The sequence below is a fragment of the Pelodiscus sinensis genome, chromosome 1 (genome assembly GCF_052426305.1).
Source record: "Pelodiscus sinensis isolate ZL-2025 chromosome 1, ASM5242630v1, whole genome shotgun sequence".
Classification (NCBI taxonomy): Eukaryota; Metazoa; Chordata; order Testudines; family Trionychidae; genus Pelodiscus; species Pelodiscus sinensis.
Genome location: NC_143052.1, coordinates 108,934,273 through 108,953,883, shown reverse-complemented (window position 1 = coordinate 108,953,883; position 19,611 = coordinate 108,934,273). Strand labels below are relative to the sequence as shown.

General features: G+C 46.6%; 2 protein-coding genes across 2 annotated transcripts in view; both read right to left on the bottom strand.

The window, feature by feature from the left end:
- LOC149525617 (uncharacterized) overlaps positions 1-13,811 on the bottom strand; it is a 37,226-nt gene extending 23,415 nt beyond the window's left edge. The window contains exon 1 of the mRNA XM_089782289.1: positions 13,690-13,811. The gene's annotated coding sequence lies outside the window, so the exon portion shown is untranslated. The remainder of the gene's footprint in view (positions 1-13,689) is intronic.
- LOC102456333 (uncharacterized) lies at positions 1,115-13,827 on the bottom strand. The gene is made up of 3 exons (XM_014579703.4): positions 13,690-13,827; positions 6,474-6,587; positions 1,115-5,345 (listed from the first exon to the last, which is right to left on the bottom strand). The coding sequence occupies exons 2-3, from the start codon at positions 6,550-6,552 to the stop codon at positions 3,625-3,627; spliced, it is 1,800 nt and encodes a 599-aa protein (XP_014435189.2). The 5' UTR covers positions 6,553-6,587; positions 13,690-13,827; the 3' UTR covers positions 1,115-3,624.
- Between the last annotated feature and the right edge of the window lie 5,784 nt (positions 13,828-19,611).

Genomic DNA, 19,611 nt, shown 5'->3' with positions numbered 1-19,611 from the left:
ATTGTGAGAGAGATAGTGAACCTACTGAAACCAGCCTGATCTAGCTTTTCTGCTTCAAGGATGAGACTAACACTCATGTAACTAAGTTTTTCTATGCACAGGGCGGCCCTGGCACCCCATGATTATGTCACAGCCATTGACAGCTGTGCAGGTGGGGACGCCGATTGCGCCTTCCGCTGAGGGCGCCAGCTGCTGCAGCTGGCCTCCGGCCGCTCCTGTCTATGTATATTGAGATTGGGGGGCTCCGAGCATTAAGCCAATCATAAAGCCAATCATAACGCTGTTACTAGCTTATGTAATGTCTGTTCCTTTTGGTGTGTAATCAAGGATATATAAGGTTGCTGCGGACATTTTGATTCAAAGTCTTCCTTTTGAAACTTCCCACAGCTGTGTCTTAATAAAAGTGTTTCTCTCCTTCCAACCCTGAGTCTGGATTTCCGTGACAAGAGGCAAAGCTAAGTAAGGCAGGACAGAGTGCTAGTGGAAAATGCCCACAAAGCTGCAGGAAAGATACTTCTAACGCGTGTTTATTATTGAACTGGCTGAGGGCTACAAATTGCCACATAGTTTATCTATTTACCAACATGTCCCATAGACTCACTGCTTCATTCCTGAAATCTTTCAGCTCCTCCAACTTCCATTTTGCCTTTCTTCTCTCCCTGTTGCTCTGTTTCCTCAACAACAGGAAATCTAATAGGTGTATTGCCGTCTGTAGTCTTAAACCAAACAGCAACTTAAGTTTTCCACAACAGTCAGCTTTATCAAAATGTCTTCCATTATTTTAACACGTTAAAAATTTCACCCTTTGCACCCAAAATAAATATATGTAGTCAATGCATCTTATTGTTTATTGAACATCCAGTATCCAGATAATGTCCTCAAATTCATGCTTTCCAACTGAATCACTCATACCATTGGACTGTAGATGGCACTATTAAGGCACATCTGTACAGCAGCCCTAACTGATTGTTATTGTGAAATAACACAGGACACATCTACACTGCAAGCAGATATTTCAACATGTCAAAATAATGTCAAGCTTCAGGACTTCTTACTCAGACTCCTGTAACCCTCATTTTAGGAGGAGTAAGGAAAGTCAGAGGAAGAGTGTTCTTCCTTTGACTCCCTGCTGTGTAAATAGCGCCAAAAGCCTAAATAAGCTATTTTAACTTAAGCTACACAATTGACATAGCTGAAGTTGCATAGCTTATTTTGGTTTTAGCCCTGCTGTGTAGATGTGCCCTTAGAAGCCCAGTGCAGCACATCTGTTTCATGTGTATTTTTAGTGTGATAAAGAGAAAAATTTAGGGGGACAGAAATAGTAGAAGTGCAACCAAAATTGTCCCATTCCTTATACTCAAGCTCTACATCATTCCATCACTCTATAAAAATAAAAGATAAGACCTACTAAACCTACTGCTAAGTGAACAGATTTCATCATCCAGCTGGCAAGGGACAAATCCAAGATTCCTAACAACCAAGTACTAATGGGAGCAAATATCCACAACCCCTCTTAGAATAGTTTAATTGGTCTGCTTTGTGATGTCTTTAGCAAAGATCTCTACTCCCACTGTTCGCAGCAGTTAGAGCTAGTCATGACAGTCAAGGTTCTTTTCCACTGGGGATCTAACACGGGTACAAAAAGCTCTTCTGCATCTTCCTTCTGACACCATTTCTGATATAACAGAAGCATAAGACTGGAAGGAACCTTGAAAGCTCATCTAGTTCAGTCTCCTGCACACAAGGCAGGACTACATAATCACTAGATCAGGGCTACTCAACTTTAGAAGCTCCGGGGGCCACAATGCTACTCGCAGTACATGCCAAGGGCCGCAACTTACATAGATTAAGGCAAGGCTACAAAACATGCAGGCCCCATTTAAGTCAGTTCTACTGATATTAATAAAATGCAATATTTACCTGATTTCCATCCACACAATAGCACTTTTAATGAATAATGACAGTCCAGAAATTTAACTACTATAATGCATATCAAGAGAAGACCAGTATAGAGACTACTTTTTTTGTTTTTGCTCCCACCCGTGGGCCGCATGTACCCAAATTGCACCGCGGGCCGTGGGCCACATGCGGCCTGCGGGCCACATGTTGAGTAGCTGTGCACTAGATCATTCTGGACAGGTGTCAAATGTTCATTTCTGAAGAGGCTTCTGTGTACCTGACCTTCATTAACTTTCCCCTGGGCATTACCAGATACTTGTGGCCAGAAAAGAGAAACAAAACATGCCTTTGTCTCATCCACTTTACCCCTCAACCCTATTGTTACCCTTAATGTACCAACTCCCATAACTCCCTTCCCCCACTTCACAGGTGAGAAAAGGGTTATGTTACTGAAAACTGCCTAATGTTCATTCCACACACATGCAAAACTGGAATTAAAACTGACAGGTACTAAAAAGACTTACAATACTGTAGTTATGAAAAAAACCAAGCATTAGAAGTTGAGTTTAGATTTAAGGCTGACCAATAATGGAAGAAAGATGGCTTTGTACCTTTTCTGCTTCTTTATGATGTGTGAGGACAGCTTAATAAGATTCCTCATATTCTGCCCCATAAGGTTTTAGTCTTCCACTTGCTTTTTTACCTTAGAAGTGTCAGGGTCATCAAATATAGTTTTACCTATTAGACTCCCTGGTGCCTCAGTCAGAACAAGGCCTTTTTACCAGGATAACACATACATTTGTAGTTGCATTGCATACACCTAACAAAGTAGATATTCGCCTGCCATCTTCCAGATGAGCTTGGCCACCTAAACTTTTGCCTCCCAACTCCAGATCTCTGTGTTGTTGAGTTTTCCCCATAAGGGGGAACTCATGGGATGTCTGGCACCTCTTGCTGCCCTGCTCCTTGATGAAGGAGGGCAGGAAGTGCAGAACGGGGAATTCTCTGTGTACAGGCGAGCAAGGAAAAGAACAATCCCCTCTTTCAGGTAAGAGGGCAGAAGAGGATGAAGCAGTGACTTGTGGGAGTGTTAAAAGGAGGTGGTGGACATCCTAAAGAAATAAGGACAGTCACCTCCCCCGTGCAGGCCCTGAGTCATGCATGTTTTAGGTGCAGAGGAGAGACATATGGAAGGATCTTTTTCTTGCTGTCCATATTGGGAACTGTACAGATGTGAGAGGCAACTATAACACAGAGTTCCTAAGCTCAGAAGTGGAGCTCGGCATATAGCCTGCTTAGCTGACTGGATGGCATTTCCTCTATCTGATATAAATGGCCTGAGGTGGAAATCTCTCCTGCAGTCTCCTCCATATTTCTTCAGAGCTTCTGCCACTTCTGAGACAGCTTCACTCCCCAAGTTTTGTAGCTACATCAGAAGGGTAAGCAGGCAGCCACACTGCACAGAAGCTCTAGCTAAATTCCCCAGTGATTCAGCTTAACATTTTATAATGTTCCCTGAGGTTTGGGGGCCAGTTGTGGGGAAGGGCTAGCTGTCTCAGTGTCACAGATGCATTTTTAGGAAGATTTTAATTAAGAGATTTATTGGGAGTCAATCGTTTAATGATCAGTTAACATTGCTTCCACTTTATTGCATCATTTAGTACAGCAAGAAGTCACTCCTGACATCATGGGCATAGAGTGCCATGTGGCCCAAGGGTCCTGGTCTCAGCGTCTCTCTCCAGCATGGGTGCTCCGGTGCTGAGTGAGTCCTGTACTCTGACTGAATGTTTTCCCGCACTCAGTGCACTCATACGGCTTATCTCCAGTGTGGATCCTCCAGTGCTGCACCAGGGCTGAGCTCTGGCTGAAGCTCCTCCCGCACTCTGTGCACTGGTACGGTCGCTCCCCCGTGTGGACTCTCTGATGCTGAGTGAGCGCTGAGCTGTCACTGAAGCTCTTCCCACAGGTGTGGCACTGGTAGGGTTTGTCTCCTGTGTGGATCCGCTGGTGGGTGGTGAGCTGCGAGCTTTGAATGAAGCTCTTCCCACATTCGCCACACTTGTAGGGCTTGTCCCCGGTGTGGATTCTCCGATGCTGGGTGAGGTGTGAGCTCTCGCTGAAGCTCTTCCCACACTCGCTGCAGTGGTAAGGCCGCTCCCCAGTGTGAATCCTTTGGTGTGTGATCAGCGTGGAGCTCTGGCTAAAGCATTCCCCGCATTCCCCGCACTCAAAGGGCTTGTCACCAGTGTGGGTTCTGCGGTGCTGAATCAGCACAGAGTTTTGCCGGAAGCTCTTCCCACACTCGGTGCATTGGTAGGGCTTCTCTCCCGTGTGAATTCTCCGGTGCTGAATGAGACCTGAACTATCCACAAAGCTCTTCCCACACTCATTACATGTGTAGGGCCGCTCCCCGGTGTGGATCCGCTGGTGGGTGGTGAGCTGGGAGCTAAAGCTGAAGCTCTTGCCACATTCGATGCAGCTGTAGGGTTTTTCTCCAGTGTGGATGCGCTGATGCTGCATGAGTGAAGAACTTCGGCTGAAGCTTTTCCCACATTCATTACACTGGTAGGGCTTATCTCCAGTGTGGATCTCCTGGTGTCTCAGGAGGTTCCCCTTCCTACTGAAGGTCTTCCCGCACTCCACACACTCATACGTGTTTTCTCCTGTGTGAACTCGCTGGTGTCTCTGGAGCTGCGATTCCTGGTCAAAGCTTTTCTCGCACTCAGAACATTTGTGGGGTTTCTCTCCCAGGTGAAGTCTCTGATGCACCTCCAGATCAGAGTGTAAGCTGAAGCTCTTCCGGCATTCAACACACTTATAGGGTCTCTGCTCCATGTGGATTTTCTGATGTCTAATAAGGTTAGAACTCACGCTGAAGCTTTTCCCGCACTGCTCACACTTGTACCGTTTCTCTCCCGTGTGGATTCTGTTGTGGTTGTAGAGTGTGGAGCTCCGATTGAAGCTTTTCCCACACTCGGCACATTTATAGGGCCCCACTCCAGCGTGCAGTCCTGGATGTTTCACGCATGTTGAGCTATCAATAAAACCTTCTCCAGATTCAGTGCATGTACATGGCTTCTCTCCCTTGTGTATCTTCTGATGTTGAGTGAGGTGTGAGCTCTGGTTGAAGCTCTTCCCACACTGCACACATTTGTAGGGCCTCTCCCCTGTATGGATCCTCTGATGCGTAACCAGCGTTGAGCTCACACTGAAGCTCTTCCCACACTCACTGCACTGATAGGGTTTCTCTCCGGTGTGGATTCTCTGGTGTTTGATCAGCGCTGAATGAACACTGAAGCTTTTCCTACATTCTGTACATTGATAGTGATTTTCTCTCCCATAAGGCCTCTGATAGTTAATGGGGCCAGCAGGTGTGTCCAGTTTCTTTCCTGGGTCTAGCTTCAGCTGAGGGTTCTCCTCTTTGTTTTCTCTTGCAATCGTGTCATCTAGGGAAATAAAGAGAGAATTCGGACAGCACTCATTGCCTAGCTCAAAAATGGATAAAGGGTGTTACAAGTACACTGCTAAGCTTAAGGGTAGAGTTGCACACTATAACACTACAGCAGCACAGCTGAGGTGCTGCAGCTGTGCCACTGTAGTGAAGATATTCACGACAGCCATGGAAGGGATTTCTCCATCGCTGTTGTAACACTACCCCTTCTAGAAGAGGCAGCCAGGTTGACGGAAGAAACCTTCCATACACCTAAGATAGGTCAAACTAACTTAGAGGAAACACTGGCAAAGAGTATACTTTGGGTCATAAAAAGGGTAAGATTTTATGTTTTAGAAGGGATTTGAACTCTACTTTAAGTGGAAAACCACTTATATTACCTGGGTTTTGCTACAAAGCCTCCATAATAGAGAGAAAGTATGTGTTATGAATAAACAGAAAATATTGGCCAAATATTTCAAAAGAGATGTAAAAAAGATATGTACTTTATAAAATCCCTATTTACAGTATGGACTTGGCGAATCTAAGTGTTGGGAACACAAGTCTCATTGGTTAGTCCTCAGGAGCCTAAAATTAGGCTCTAATTTTTGAAAGTTATATGTTTCTTGTCCTCAACTTTCAGTTAGACAAATACTCTGGATTTAATTTACAAATGGAAGAATCTAAAATAAGTAGAGTGCCTGGTGAACCAATGTATAGGTTAGTAGAACAATGAACTTCTACTATAGCAGAGCCTATGACCGGTGTGGCCAAACTACTGCTCATGAGCCACATGTGACTCTTTTACAGTTAAAGTGAGGCTCACAGAACCCCACCCAGGCACCACCCCCTTTCTCCGCCTACCAGACTGGGTGGAGGGGAGCTCACAGTTTGTGCCCAGTAGTGGACGGTGGGACCAGAGGCTTCTGCCCTGCAAGGAGAGAGATCTCATGGCTTTACCCCCGCACTCTTGTGGGCACCGCCCCATGGGGCAGGTTGTGTGTCTTGCAGCTCTTGAACTTTTGAAGATTGCTATTTACAGCTCAGCGGGTCAGTACATTTGGCCACTCTGGCCTATGAGATCAAAGAATGAGACTGACAGGAGAGCAGTGTTGAAATTCCAGTTTTAAAACCAGCTAATTACCTGTATACAGGTCTCTTGGGCCCTCCATTTTCTTGGGGCCCTGGAGATCAAAGACACGTGGTTCTATTCCTTCTTCCATCTACCAGGTCACTTCATCCCTAACAATCCAAAAGCCTGGGAAAGAAAACAGGGATAGCAAACCTCAACAACAATCAGATGTGCTCAATGAGGGGAAAGTATGTCCAAAAGTCCCACAGTGGAAAAATGGTGCCTAACTTTATGCCTTATCACTGTGAACCTGTCTTTCCTGACCTGTCCCTTCTCTGGGGAAAGAAACAATTAATGCAAGAACATTTTGGTCCCAATTCTTCAAAAGGATCAGCACAAGAGAGGGTGTTGCGCTTGGATAGAGTCCTACTGAATTAGTCATGACTCAGCATAGTCATTAGGGCCCATCCTTGCAGATTCTTTGGCAGGACTAGGACCCAGAAGAATAATCCTGCACACACTGAGATCAGTGACCAAGCTCCCATCAACTGGTGGTGCAGGACTGTGTGCTCATAGTCTTGTGACTCATATCTTTCTCCAGAAAGTGGACAGGACAGGAAAGTTATGTTCACACAGAGGCTGTAGACAAAAGCGTCATTGCCAGCAGGATCATCCTTAGGATTTATGGGGCCTTATGCAGTACTTATTCTATTGGTGCCTCTATACCTGATGGCAGCTGGTGTGTGTGTGATTTTTTGAGATGTGATTTTAAAATCTTCAGCAACACACTAATGAAATATTTTTAAAGAAAATTTTAAACTAAGGTCCTGTGTAGCCTATAACAGTAAATTCAGAAACTGATAGGCTGCGTCTACACTGGCGCGATCTTGCACAAAAGCGGCCGCTCTTGCACAAAAACTTTCTGCCTGTCTACACTGGCCACGTGTTCTTGCGCAAGTAAACTGACATTCTAATGTATAAAATCAGGGCTTCTTGAACGAGAACTCTGACGCTCTCGCTCAGGAATAAGCCCTCTTGTGCAAGAGCTCTTCCAGAAGAGGCCAGTGTAGACAGGCAACATGAATTTCTTGCATAAGAAAGCCCTATGGTTAAAATGGCCATCAGAGCTTTCTTGCGCAAGAGAGCATCTACACTGGCATGGATGCTCTTGAGCAAAAGCACATCTCTTGCACAAAGCACATGCCAGTGTAGACGCTCTCTTCTGGAAGAGTTTTTGCAAAGGAATTTTTGTGTGAGAATGCACCAGGGTAGACGTAGCCATAGTGTATACCTGGGGATGGCAAATGTCTGTTAAATGGCTTCATTTCCATTTGCATGGCTCTTTCACAGGTTCTGCTAATAGGCCTGGCGAGCTTTTTCACTTTTAATTTAACTAGATCCTCTCCAGAAGTGGAGTCACAGAGCAGGGATAGGAAGGGTGTGTGTGGCAGGGTGGACATTAAGACCCAATGGTGCCCCAAATTTTCAGGTGCATATTCTATTCTATGCATCTTCATATTCTACATATGGGTAGCGATGGCCATGACTGCCAATCACGTTCAACACAGATGTGGCGATGAGGATCAGCCTCCCATTATCTGACACATAGAAGGTCAGCAGCTGTACTATTCAGCAGTCTGTTTAAGTATGTTCTGACATTATCCCCCTTATTTCACCCTCAATCCCATCTCACTAATCTGCACACCTTTCATCCCAGCGATTCACTTCCCCTCAGTTTTCAGAGCCTCACTCATTCCTAAATGCTCTTCCTTCAATAACCCTTTCCTCTCAAAACTTTTCATTTGACACAAGACACCTTCTCAGAGCTATCCCATCTCCCGCCTTCTCTCAACGGTACTTCCTGCAAACTGGCAGCCTCCCCCTAAAACATCCTACTATTCACTAGTTCTCATCATTTTCTTTTAAGTCTACCGACCAAGCATGCTATGGGGATCTGCAAACACATCCCAGGATCACTGTCTGCTTAGACTGTAACGGAAACACTGATGCTATGTCTAGACAGCAGCTCTATTTTGGGCCACTGGAAGTAACCCGAAATAGCTATTCCATGTCTTGAAACACGCCCTCTATTTCAAAATAGACTTTGAAATAACAGGCACGCTATTCTGGCGTCCCTGTAACCCTCATTCCATGAGAGTTAAGGGACATTTCTGAATAGCGCTTTACTTTGAAATTTGGTGCTGTGTAGACAGTACCAAATTTCAAAATTAGATTGAAATAAGATACGCAATGTGCATAGCTCAAATTGCATCTTTTATTTCAAACTATGGATGCAGTGTAGATGCACCCTAAGAGAAAATGGAGAAAAAGGATGCAAAGTGAAATTTAACCCCCTTTCCAAATAATGTAGTGGCCATGGCTGATGCATCATCTTTACAGATCTTTGATGGTTGTAGTCACTTAACATAATGGCATGAATTTCCGGAAATGCTTAAAACAGAATAGTTTTCGTTATAAGAATTTCCGGAAAAAGAGCTTCTACACTGGCAGGCTGCTTTTCCGGAAAAGCCCTTTTTCCAGAAAAGCGACCGTGGCCAATGTAGACACGCTTTTCCGGAAAAGAGCCCCAATCGTCATTTCCGCAATCGGAAATGCCAGACCAAAGCCTCAGAGGCGCGGGGAACCGCCGCTGCTGCCGCTTCAATCTGGGTGCCTGTGGTCTGCTGGGGACCGTCCCCAGCAGACCACAGGCTCCCGGACTGAAGCCGCAGCCGCGGGGGGTCCCGCGCCTCTGAGGCTTTGCTCTGGCAAAGCCTCAGAAGCGCGGGAACCCACCCGGTGCCCCTGGTCTGCTGGAGACGGTCTCCAGCAGACCAGGGGCACCGGAGCAGCTTTCGCCCCGACTTCCGGGGCTAGACCCGGTATCTATCTTCATTTTTTACATTTACCAGTAGCTGTCTCATTTCCTACCCTAGGCTTATACTCGAGTCAATACTTTTTCCCAGTTTTTTGGGGTAAAATTAGGTGCCTCGGCTTATATTCGGGTCGACTTATACTCGAGTATATACGGTACCCATTATTCACCTACCAACAGAATAGTTTGCTTAAATCAAAATGATTTAAAGCACCAATTCTAATCATGATGTAAAAGTAAAAAGCTGGAAGCTTCAATTTAAATAATTGATTTCAATCTTGTTTTGCATTTGTACTTTTAATTATTTTCCCAAAGAAAGATTCATTCCCACTGACTGGTAGAACCATTAGAACATGTTGATTTGCAACCAAATATACAGTCTTTACACGGCATTTGATACTTCTTTTTGCTAATCAGTAAAGGTATGTCTACACTACCACCCTAGTTCGAACTAGGGTGGTAATGTAGGCAACCGGAGTTGCAAATGAAGCCCGGGATTTGAATTTCCCGGGCTTCATTTGCATATTGCCGGGCGCCGCCATTTTTAAATGTCCGCTAGTGCAGACTCCGTGCCCCGCGGCTACACGCGGCACGGACTAGGTAGTTCGGATAAGGCTTCCTATTCTGAACTACCATTACTCCTCGAGTAACGGTAGTTCAGAATAGGAAGCCTTATCCGAACTACCTAGTCCGTGCCGCGTGTAGCCGCGGGGCACGGAGTCCGCACTAGCGGACATTTAAAAATGGCGGCGCCCGGCAATATGCAAATTAAGCCCGGGAAATTCAAATCCCGGGCTTCATTTGCAACTCCGGTTGCCTACATTACTCGAGGAGTAACGGTAGTTTAGAATAGGAAGCCTTATCCGAACTACCTAGTCCGTGCCACGTGTTGCCGCAGGGCACGGAGTCCGCACTAGCGGACATTTAAAAATGGCAGCGCCCGGCAATATGCAAATGAAGCCCGGGAAATTCAAATCCCGGGCTTCATTTGCAATTCCGGTTGCCTACATTACCACCCTAGTTCGAACTAGGGTGGTAGTGTAGACATACCCTTGGATAACATTACATATAGACACATTTTTTTAAGCAAGCCAATAGCTTAATAGACATTTATTCAGATTCTTTTTTACATTTTGTATGAAAATGGGGAATGATGCATTCATTATTTGCTAGATGATTTTTTTTATACTTAGATGTGTGTCAAGCTGCATTTGCATGAAGTTTGGAATTCAGCTAAAAGTGTACAAAGCCAGCTTTTAAAAAAAAAATGGTTTTATTAATTCAATAAAAGTACTGGATAGGTAAGAACAAAAGTAAGTTTATCAAAACATGGTTTGCATTTAAAACTAATATTTTTGTTTAACACAGGAAGTATTAAGGGAAATCAGTGAACTGACTAATTGCTTCTGGTCACTGTGGACCAGATTTTGTAAGGCAGGGGTTCCCAAACTTTTTGACACGGGGACCAGTAAATCCATTCACAAGCTTTTGGAGGACCAGTAACATTCATTTGCATATTTGAATATTCATTAAGCAAATGATGAATATTCAAATAAGTTGTTTCTGGTCCTCCCAAAGCCCCCAGTGCCAGCGTTAGCAAAGCTTTTGATACAGTCACCCACAATATTCTTGCCAGCAAGTTAAGGGAATATGGATTGGATAAATGGACTGTAAGATGGATAGAAAGCTGGCTATATCAGGGTTTTCCAAACTTTTTACTTTAGTTGGAACCTGGTTTTTTTAGTATTGTTTTTTGCAGGCCAAAAAAATAAACACATATAAAAAAAAGAATGAAAAATGAATACATTTTCAGTTTTCACCCGGCTGCATCCTCCACCCAGCCTGGCCCAGGGCTTGGGGGACCCGGCGCTGCATGGGCACTCCAGTAGGTGGGAGCAGGAGCAGACTTGGGGTAGGGTAGCTGTCTAGGAGGGAGGGTGCAAGGAAGGGTAGGGTTGCCAGGTGTCCAGTTCTATACCGGACAATCTGGTATTTGAGGGTTTTGTCTGAAAAACAAATTGAAAAATTACCAGACATATAAAATGTCTGGTATTTTCTAATTAGGTAAGTTTTATTATAATTAGGTGTATCAGTCCTTAGTTCCGAACTGCCTGGACAGTAGATGTGCTCATGTTGCCTGAGTGTGTCTACCTGCCAGGCAGTTTGCAACTACTTGAGGGAGGGTATGTTGGGGGGGGGGCAAAATGGAATCCCCAGGCAGACTCACTCCTCTGCCAGGGTCTGCATGTGCCTAGGTCAGTCCCGCTCCCCCCCCCCTTCTCCTCCCGATCTCCCAGTCAAGCCCTGCTGCCCCCGTCCAGCCCTGCTTCCGGTGGCCAGTTCCCCCCGCCTCCCACCAATCTCCCCCATCCAGCCCTGCTTCCTGCAGGTGGTTCTCCCGTCTTCTTCCTCCTGTTCTCCCCTGTCCAGCCTCCCCACCCCCTGTCCAGCCCTGCTTCCGCCACCTGCCCGCCTGCCCCCCCCCCCATCTCCGCAGGACAGCCCCGCTACCCCCAACTTTGCTTCCACCCCCCGCCAGCCTCCCCCCATCTCCGCAGGACAGTCCTGCTGCCCCCAACCCTGCCACCACCTGCTCGCCCCTCCCCCCCATCTCTGCAGGACAGCCCCGTTGCCTCCAACCCTGCTTCTGCCGCCCGCCCACCTGGATCTCCACGGGACAGCCCCGTTGCCGCCAACCCTGCTTCTGCTGCCCGCTCGCCTGGATCTCCGCGGGACAGCCCTGCTACCCCCAACCCTGCTTCCCCCGGCCGCCCACCCGCCTGCCCTGATCTTCGCAGGACAGCCCAGCTGCTCCCCACTCTTCTTCCCAGTGGTGGGTTCTTCCTTCTCCCCGCCACCACCTTCTCCCAGCCCGCCCCGCTCTGCTCTCCTACCAGCAGCCACGCTGAGGCCCGGTATTTTTTGTCCCGGGGCCGGTACTGGGCCATCACCCGTAGTTTGGGAAACGCTGTTGTAAGGTATTCAGATGCCTAGATGAATTTTCAAAAGTGCCTGACCAGCTTAGGTTCCTAATTCTCATTGAAATCCTTTGAAATCCTGTGTATCCTTTGAAAAAAAGTGTCCCAGTAGTATTTGCATTTTTAGAATTAGAAAATCTCATCTTCTCCCATCTGGTTTTTATTCGTAGTGTGGAAGAGGAACACACTTTTCCTATTTTTTTCAACTCCTTAGCAAGTTTTTTAACTTAGAGTGAAATAGTAGGAAATATTCTCTTTACACCTGAAACCAAAGTAATTGAAGGAAAAGCTTTTTCTGACCAAAACCCCCATTTGGAAAAATGTGAATACCAACATTACTTCTTGTCTTTACTGTGCAATTAATGTTACTTGATATAGCACACAACTGTTACATATTAATAAAGTCTGAATTGACCTCCGAAGTTAAAGATTGTTCTCCTGACGATGGAGATCACTAAAAAAAAAAATCAGTACCCTTTCACTCATTCAAGTTTGAGGAGAGTGCCTTGATTCAGAACATTTTGTTTGTTTATTTAAATGGTTTCTTGTAAGTTTAGGCCCTGACAAAGCTTGTCATACTTTTCAAGTTTAATTAGAAACAGATTTATTTTTAGAAACAAAAATATATATAAATAATGTAAAATAATTCAACTTTTACCTCAATCTCCTCGACTTCCAATACTGGAATAAGCTATACCTGCATAAGTACTTTTACATCAGTATAACTGTGTCCACCTTAGGAAGGTTGTAGTGTACCACTTTAAAACTACAGTATATAGGGATGTAATTAAAGCCACACAACTTCTTATTTAGACAAGCCCTGTGTTACCTAAAGACTCACTTTGGGCTTTTTATTTTGATCTGGTGACAGCTTGTAATTTCTGAGTAGCTCCACCATTTATGCGACATTTCAGAATAGTGCTGGGGGAGCTGTTCTGCAGTTTATTTCTTTCGTTAAAAAAAAATCAAGTTTGCCTGTTGCAAAAAATGTACTTGCATCCCCACAATTCTCTTCTCCCACTTCCACATTTCATCTCAAATCTCCTCCCTCTAAAGCCGAGCGCTACCCCCCCCCCCAAACTCCCTTCCACGTTTTCCCGAAATCCTAGGAGGCGGAGTCATGGATTTTGCGAATGATCATGTGGCTGTGCCTGCAGCAGGGATACCTGCCACCGCTCCCGCTCATGCTGGGGCGGAATCTGCAGAGTCACTCGCTCGCGGCAGTCGCTCAGCTGGCCAGCGGGGAGGAACTCCGCAGAAGCGCCAGGCCCTCCTGGATCTGGCTCGGGGCGCCTTCAGGGTGGGGTGGGCCTGGTCTGTTCCCCGCCCCTGAGTCAGTCCCAAGTCCAGGCTCCAGCTCCCTCTTTGTTGCTCTCCTACAGGCAGCGCTTCCCTCCTCCTCCGCCCGCCTCCCGGAGCCCCCCGCCCGGCTCACCGCGTGGCTGAGGGAAGGCGCGGGGCGGTAGCTGCGCGGTGCCAAGTGCAGGGCGGGCGGCAGGGAACAGGACGCTGCCCGCGCCGCAATCCCCCTGCGCAGGACTTTCTAGTCCTCGCTAGCACCGGCTCTGTGGTTTTAACCCTCGCTTCCCCAGGCCGCAGAGAAACGCCTCCTTCCCCGTCTCTGCCGCTCCCCACTCCCCTTTCCTGCTGCGGCCGCCCGGTTCACCCAGAGCGCGGGGCTCCGGGCTGCTTGGCTCCCCCTCTTGGCTTTGTGCAGCGCTGGCCGGGAACACGGGGCTGTAGAACATCAGGCTGAGCTTTGGTTAGCCCCACGCTAGGGGTGTGCTGGAGGGCGGGGAGCTGTGGGAGCGCTTGCGCTGAAACACCGCTCAAAGCCACAGTAACAGTTGGAGCTGCGGGATGGGACAGTGGTTAGGACAGAAGCGACTTGGGAGTTCCTGGTGCAATCTGCTGATCTTTTCCACCCAGGTGGGGAATAAATTTGTACGTGCCCCTGTGCATGTGCACCCTAGGAACAAAATCCTCCAGCTGTGGGAACTCTACTAATCAAAGGGGGAGCATTTGAATGTCTCCGGAGCAGTGACACAAGCACGCAGCTTACAAGAAACACTGGTTGTAAGTCCCTGGTCCAGGGGTGGGCAATAATTTTTGGCCAGGGGGTCACTCCAAGATTTTGGAAAGTGGTCGAGGGTCACACTCTTCCATGATATTAATGGAGATGTGGGGTCTGGGATGGAGGTTGGGTGCAGAAGGGAGCTTGCGGTAAGGGACTGGGATGCAGGAGGGAGACTGGAGTCTGGGAGGGAGTTGGGATGAAGCAGGCTGTTGGCACCTAGGGCAGGAGACTGATAGAGGCTGCAAGGGGAGGGAAAGTGATTAGTCACCTCACTAGTTGAATATCCAGTAAGCTTATGCTTATCAGCTAGTGGACTAGTCCTTACATCCCTAGGCCTGTGGCACCTTAGGTTAACACAAAATATAGATGGTATTATGAGCTTTTGTAGGCACAACCCACTTCAGATGACTGGAGTATTAGTGGTCCAGCGTTACAAATAAATAGCAGGGGGGGAAATCTTGTTGATTTGAATGTCCATGCTAAATGAGACTAATAGTATTAGGCACTTCAGCCCACTCTTAATTTTTGATGTCATTAGGGTATTAAATGTAATGGCCCATCCAGGCTGGGTCTTTGGTCAGACCTTGATTCAAGGTGTCAAATTTGCAGATGAAGGCAATTTCTGCAGCTTCTCTTTCCAGCTGGCTTTTAAAATCGCTTTGTAATAGTATAGTCACTTTTAGATCCATCAGTGAGTGCCCAGGCAGGTTAAAATGCTCCCCAACAGGTTTCTCTGTGTTACCACGTCGAATATCTCATTTGTGTCCATTAATCCTTTGTCGCAGAGACTGTCTAGTTTGGCCAATATACATGGCAGAGGGGCACTGCTGACATTCGATGGCATAGATCACATTAGTGCATGTGCAGTTGTATAAGCCTCTGATGTGGAGGCTTAAGTCATCTTGAGTTAGTGAGACATCTGGGCTGCTCTGTTGATAAGCAATCATGAAATCTTGGCTTCGTGGTTCCTGTAACTTAAAAGTATTTACATCTCTCATTGCCGCTCTCCATCCCACCATGTCATTCTACTGATATCATTGGTGTTACAAGGATGTAAAAGAAAGTGAATCTTTTGTACAAACCCCACAACTAGCTTGAAATTCCATTTGAATTCAGAATTGAGCTAAGCTAGTATAACGGCTATACTGAGGGAACAGGGCATAAGTTACCATTTGAGCTTCCCGTAAATTTACCTCTATATTTGATTGACGTAACTGATGAATCAGTCTTATCAACAACCATCTTGTCGTGCCAGTAAAGCTACTGCCCTGATGAAAATGTGCTCCCTCTCTGCTTCGCATTGCTGAGCAGAGCAGCTGGATACATTGAATTTTCTCTTGTTCTTGCCATTGCCCATCTGTGCTTTCAGCTTCTTTGGATACTTTCATCTCTGGATCCTTTCAAATCACTTTCTATAGGTATTTTGAAAACTGAATTAGGTTTGCAGTTACATTTTCTAAAATGAAATTAAGTAGAGGCCATAACATTAGCTAGAGGGCATAAGGAGTAGCAAAAAGGTATCACTTTCCTATGTATCCTCATTGCTTCTAAGGCACTTGTCACTCTTTTCCCTTAGTCCACTGCCTCTAATCTCTTGTGTCGCCCTTTTCGCACTTTGCAAAACTTTGAAGTTTAAGAAACTCAGCAAGAGCCCTACAACAGTTTCCAACTCAGTTATCTAACATTAGTTTTACATTTGTAAACTACTTGTCTGGTTTCCAGCTGCTACTGAATGCTACAAGAGTGCTACAAGAGTGCTAGTGGCAGTTCGTTATAGAAAAATCACACTTTGTTGCCAAATTATGGTGTTCAGCAACACTGGAGAAGTAGCTATCTCTATTAGAAAGACAAAACAAACCTCGCAGTGATGAAACATTGATTTTGAAGTCAATCCAGTTACTTTGTTGCAAACCCCTAATATAGCTGGATTGAAATATTTCAATTATGCTTAAACTGATTTAACTGAATGGGACAGACACGTCAGCTAAATCAATTGAAACACATCTGTAGTGAGAAAATCCATACTAGTGCATGTCTTCTAATATAGGCCAGACCAAATTTAGAGATCAGATTAGGTAGATGAATTGAGACATTTTATTGCAAAGTTTGGCATAATAGGGAAATAGAAGAGGGTAGTGCATAAAGTGGTCTGAAAGAAGTGTGTGTGAGTCTATTCTTTATTACAGAACTGCAAGCAACATCACATTTGCCTATTCTGCAGCTCATCAATTCTGTCCCTTCAACCCTTCACATCAGTTTTCTACCCAGCAAAACCATTTCATTTTTTGGGGTATGGGAAGGAGTCTATGGGCTATCCCACTTTTCACAGATGGGGAGAGGAAGAGAAGTACCCGAGTGTTTTGTGCTCCCACCAATGAGAAGAGTTTCAGCCCCTGAGAAAGGGAAGAGAGCACGGTTTGTTTCCTGCAGAAGCTCGGGAGATGAGGCTGAGTGGGGAGATATCCTGCTTTCCTCTTGCCCAAGGCTGGGCTGAAATGTCATCTCTGCTTGAGTTTTAGACCTTTTATTTCTGGGCCTGTAACCCAGTATGCTATAATCGCTGAGAGAAGGAAAGGACAAAAGATGAGCATGATAAGGGTAGGTGGGCGGGCAGTAGAGAACTGCACGGTGTGATTCATGTAAGGTAACCTCTTGCAAATTCAACTAGCATCCAGAAGTCCAACTTAGTTCTTCCCATCCTGGGCATGACTACTAGTATAAAGAGTTGTGAAGGTCAAATTAGACCTCCATTTACATCTGTACAATCTTCCAGTTATTCTAGCACCATGTGCCTCTTCCCGTCTGAATACAAGTTCTATAGGGTATGGACTAAGATTTCTACAAAGCTGAGCATCCTGACCACACTTAATTAATAGCATGAATGTTTTGGTTGAACATCCTGGAAACATTTCTGTATTTGAAATTCAGATGGGAAATTCTTTCCCCTGCTACCTTCTTCAATAAGCCTGCTCACTAGACTTCAGTGTTCTTCTAAACCAACTAGGTATTTCTCTGATGTGTGTTTTTAAAACGGTTATTTTATATCATATACAGCCGCTCCCCGACTTACAGCCACCTCCACTTACGACCATTCACACGTACGACCAAAGCGGTCGTAAATGCGGATCCAAGTTACGAACAGTGATGCGCGCTTACGAACAGCGCGGTCGCCATGTAACTCTATGGGATCCGAGTTACGAACAGTTCGAGTTACGGACCAAGTGTTGGTCTGTAACTCATTCATAACTGGGAGAGCGGCTGTATATAGTAGCCCAATGTCTGTGACTCTGTAACGCTGAAATGCTGGCTGTTCCCTCTGGGCAATGCTGTTGCCTAAGTCACGTCCTTCACCTCCGGCCATGGCGCTTGGCTGACTTCTGTGCCACTCAGCCGTGCTGCCGTGGGGGAGCAAGCTGCACAAGCAGCTGTTTGGGTGCCGCGGTCCTCCAAGTGAGAGGCAGGAGGGGGAGGAGAAGAGACAGAGAGAGGCAGGAGGAGGAGGAGAGCTGAGAGAGAGAGACGAGGAGATAGGAGGAGAGAGAGAAAGAGACCGGAGGCTCAGGAGAGACCACCGACATGGAGGAGAGACTTGACAATCCCATCTTATGACGGGCTAATTGGCTAGTTATAGATGAATAGCTGAAAAGGGATGAGCTGAATTATTCACTGATATCTAAAACTGGATGTTCTCTCCCCCCACCCCTGCTACTTTATTTAAAAAAAGAAAACCTTTTATAACTTTGAAAACAATGATCAGTCCTGTGGCACCTTAGCTCTGGTCTACACTAGGGCATTATTTCTATATAACCTCCCTCCCCCTTAGATAAAATTTATAAGCAGAGCGTCCACACTACCACGTGTGCTTATTTCAAAGTCTGTACTCTTGCTTTCCTTGGGGAATAGTGCTAATTTTGAAAGTTATTTCAAAATAGTATTAGGGTGGGGCTGCTAATATAAAATCATTGGCTCCCATAGGCCTCTCTCAAGTGCAGCTCTGACCACCTGTGGCATCTCCACTGCTCCTCTCCTCCTGCAGAGCTTAGGTCCTGGCAGCAGCAGAAGGGCTTGTGCCATGTGGAGAGTTGTGAAAGCCCGTGCAAGACAGCAGCACGTGAGGTAGCCATGAGTGACCCCCACCCCATGCTCCCTCATACCCTCTCATAGCCAGCACTCCAGCTGCTCCCTCAGTTGCCACTGGCCAGGGATGCAGGAGAGCTCTGGCCTGAACTGGTGTGGAGATCCTGGACCCTATCAATGCCTGTGAAGAGACCAGTCTCCAGGATCTGTGCACCAGAAAGAGAAATGCCAATGTCTACAGATGGATCATCACCAGCCTGGCCAACAAAAGCCACATCCGGACACTTGACTATTGCCGGATGAAAATCAAAGAGCTCCAGCAGGCATACAACAAGGTCAGGGTGCAGAGTGGATGCTCCAGGACGGCACCACACAGCTGCCGCTATTATGACCAGGTGGATGCCATCCTGGGATGGGGGGAGGGTGGCGGTCACATCCCCCGCTGTAGTTGTAGAGTCTGGACAGAACATGCCCGGTGTCTGCCTCCAGGAGGCTGGAGTGGCAGCAGCGGAGGAGGAAGTCATCAAGCAACCATGCCTGCCAGCCAGGACCTGTTCCTCACCCTGGAGCCAGTCCCCTCTTCTCCTGCCAGGATGTCTCCCAGGCTTTGGAGGAACCCGAAGAAGGCACTTTAAGTGAGGTCTATAATTTTTCCTATCTACATGCAGGGGCAGGCTGCACACTCCTCTCTCAGCCTACTTGGTCTGGGAGGGTGGGGTACATATTAGCCTGTGCACACGGGTGCAGATGGAGCACCAGTCTGAAGCACTCAGCTCAAAAATGCAGTCACACAGGAACTCCTTGGTCCTTCTCACAAGGTTCCTGGAGATACCTGCCTTACTCTGGCCTCTGCGCTGGGACATCTTCCCAGGACAAGCCACCACTAAGGAGTCTGGGGTCATGGAAATATATAGCAATGCCGTACACAGCCCAACATCATGCTCACACTCAGGAGCCACATCTGATCAAGCACAGTGATGTTGAGGAGACTGATCTTGTGCAAGGGAACTTGCTGCAGAGAGGAAGAGCAAGGGAATCCAATGAGACTCTCTCTTGCAAGCAGTGGGCATGGGGAAGGTAGGGTAGGGGATAAAAGGCACACAGAAAGCCCCCTGTGGAGAGGCATGGGGGAAGATTCTCATAACTAGCCTTGCACAAAACTCTCTCTCAAGGCCTCTCTGATGAGCAAAGCCCCTTGATGTG

Coding starts and splice junctions, on each gene's coding strand:
- LOC102456333 (XM_014579703.4), bottom strand. CDS start 6,552: ATGGAAGAAGGAATAGAACCACGTGTCTTTGATCTCCAGGGCCCCAAG. Junction 5,346..6,473: donor CCCAAGAGACCTGTATACAG/GTAATTAGCTGG, acceptor TTATTTCCCTAG/ATGACACGATTGCAAGAGAA.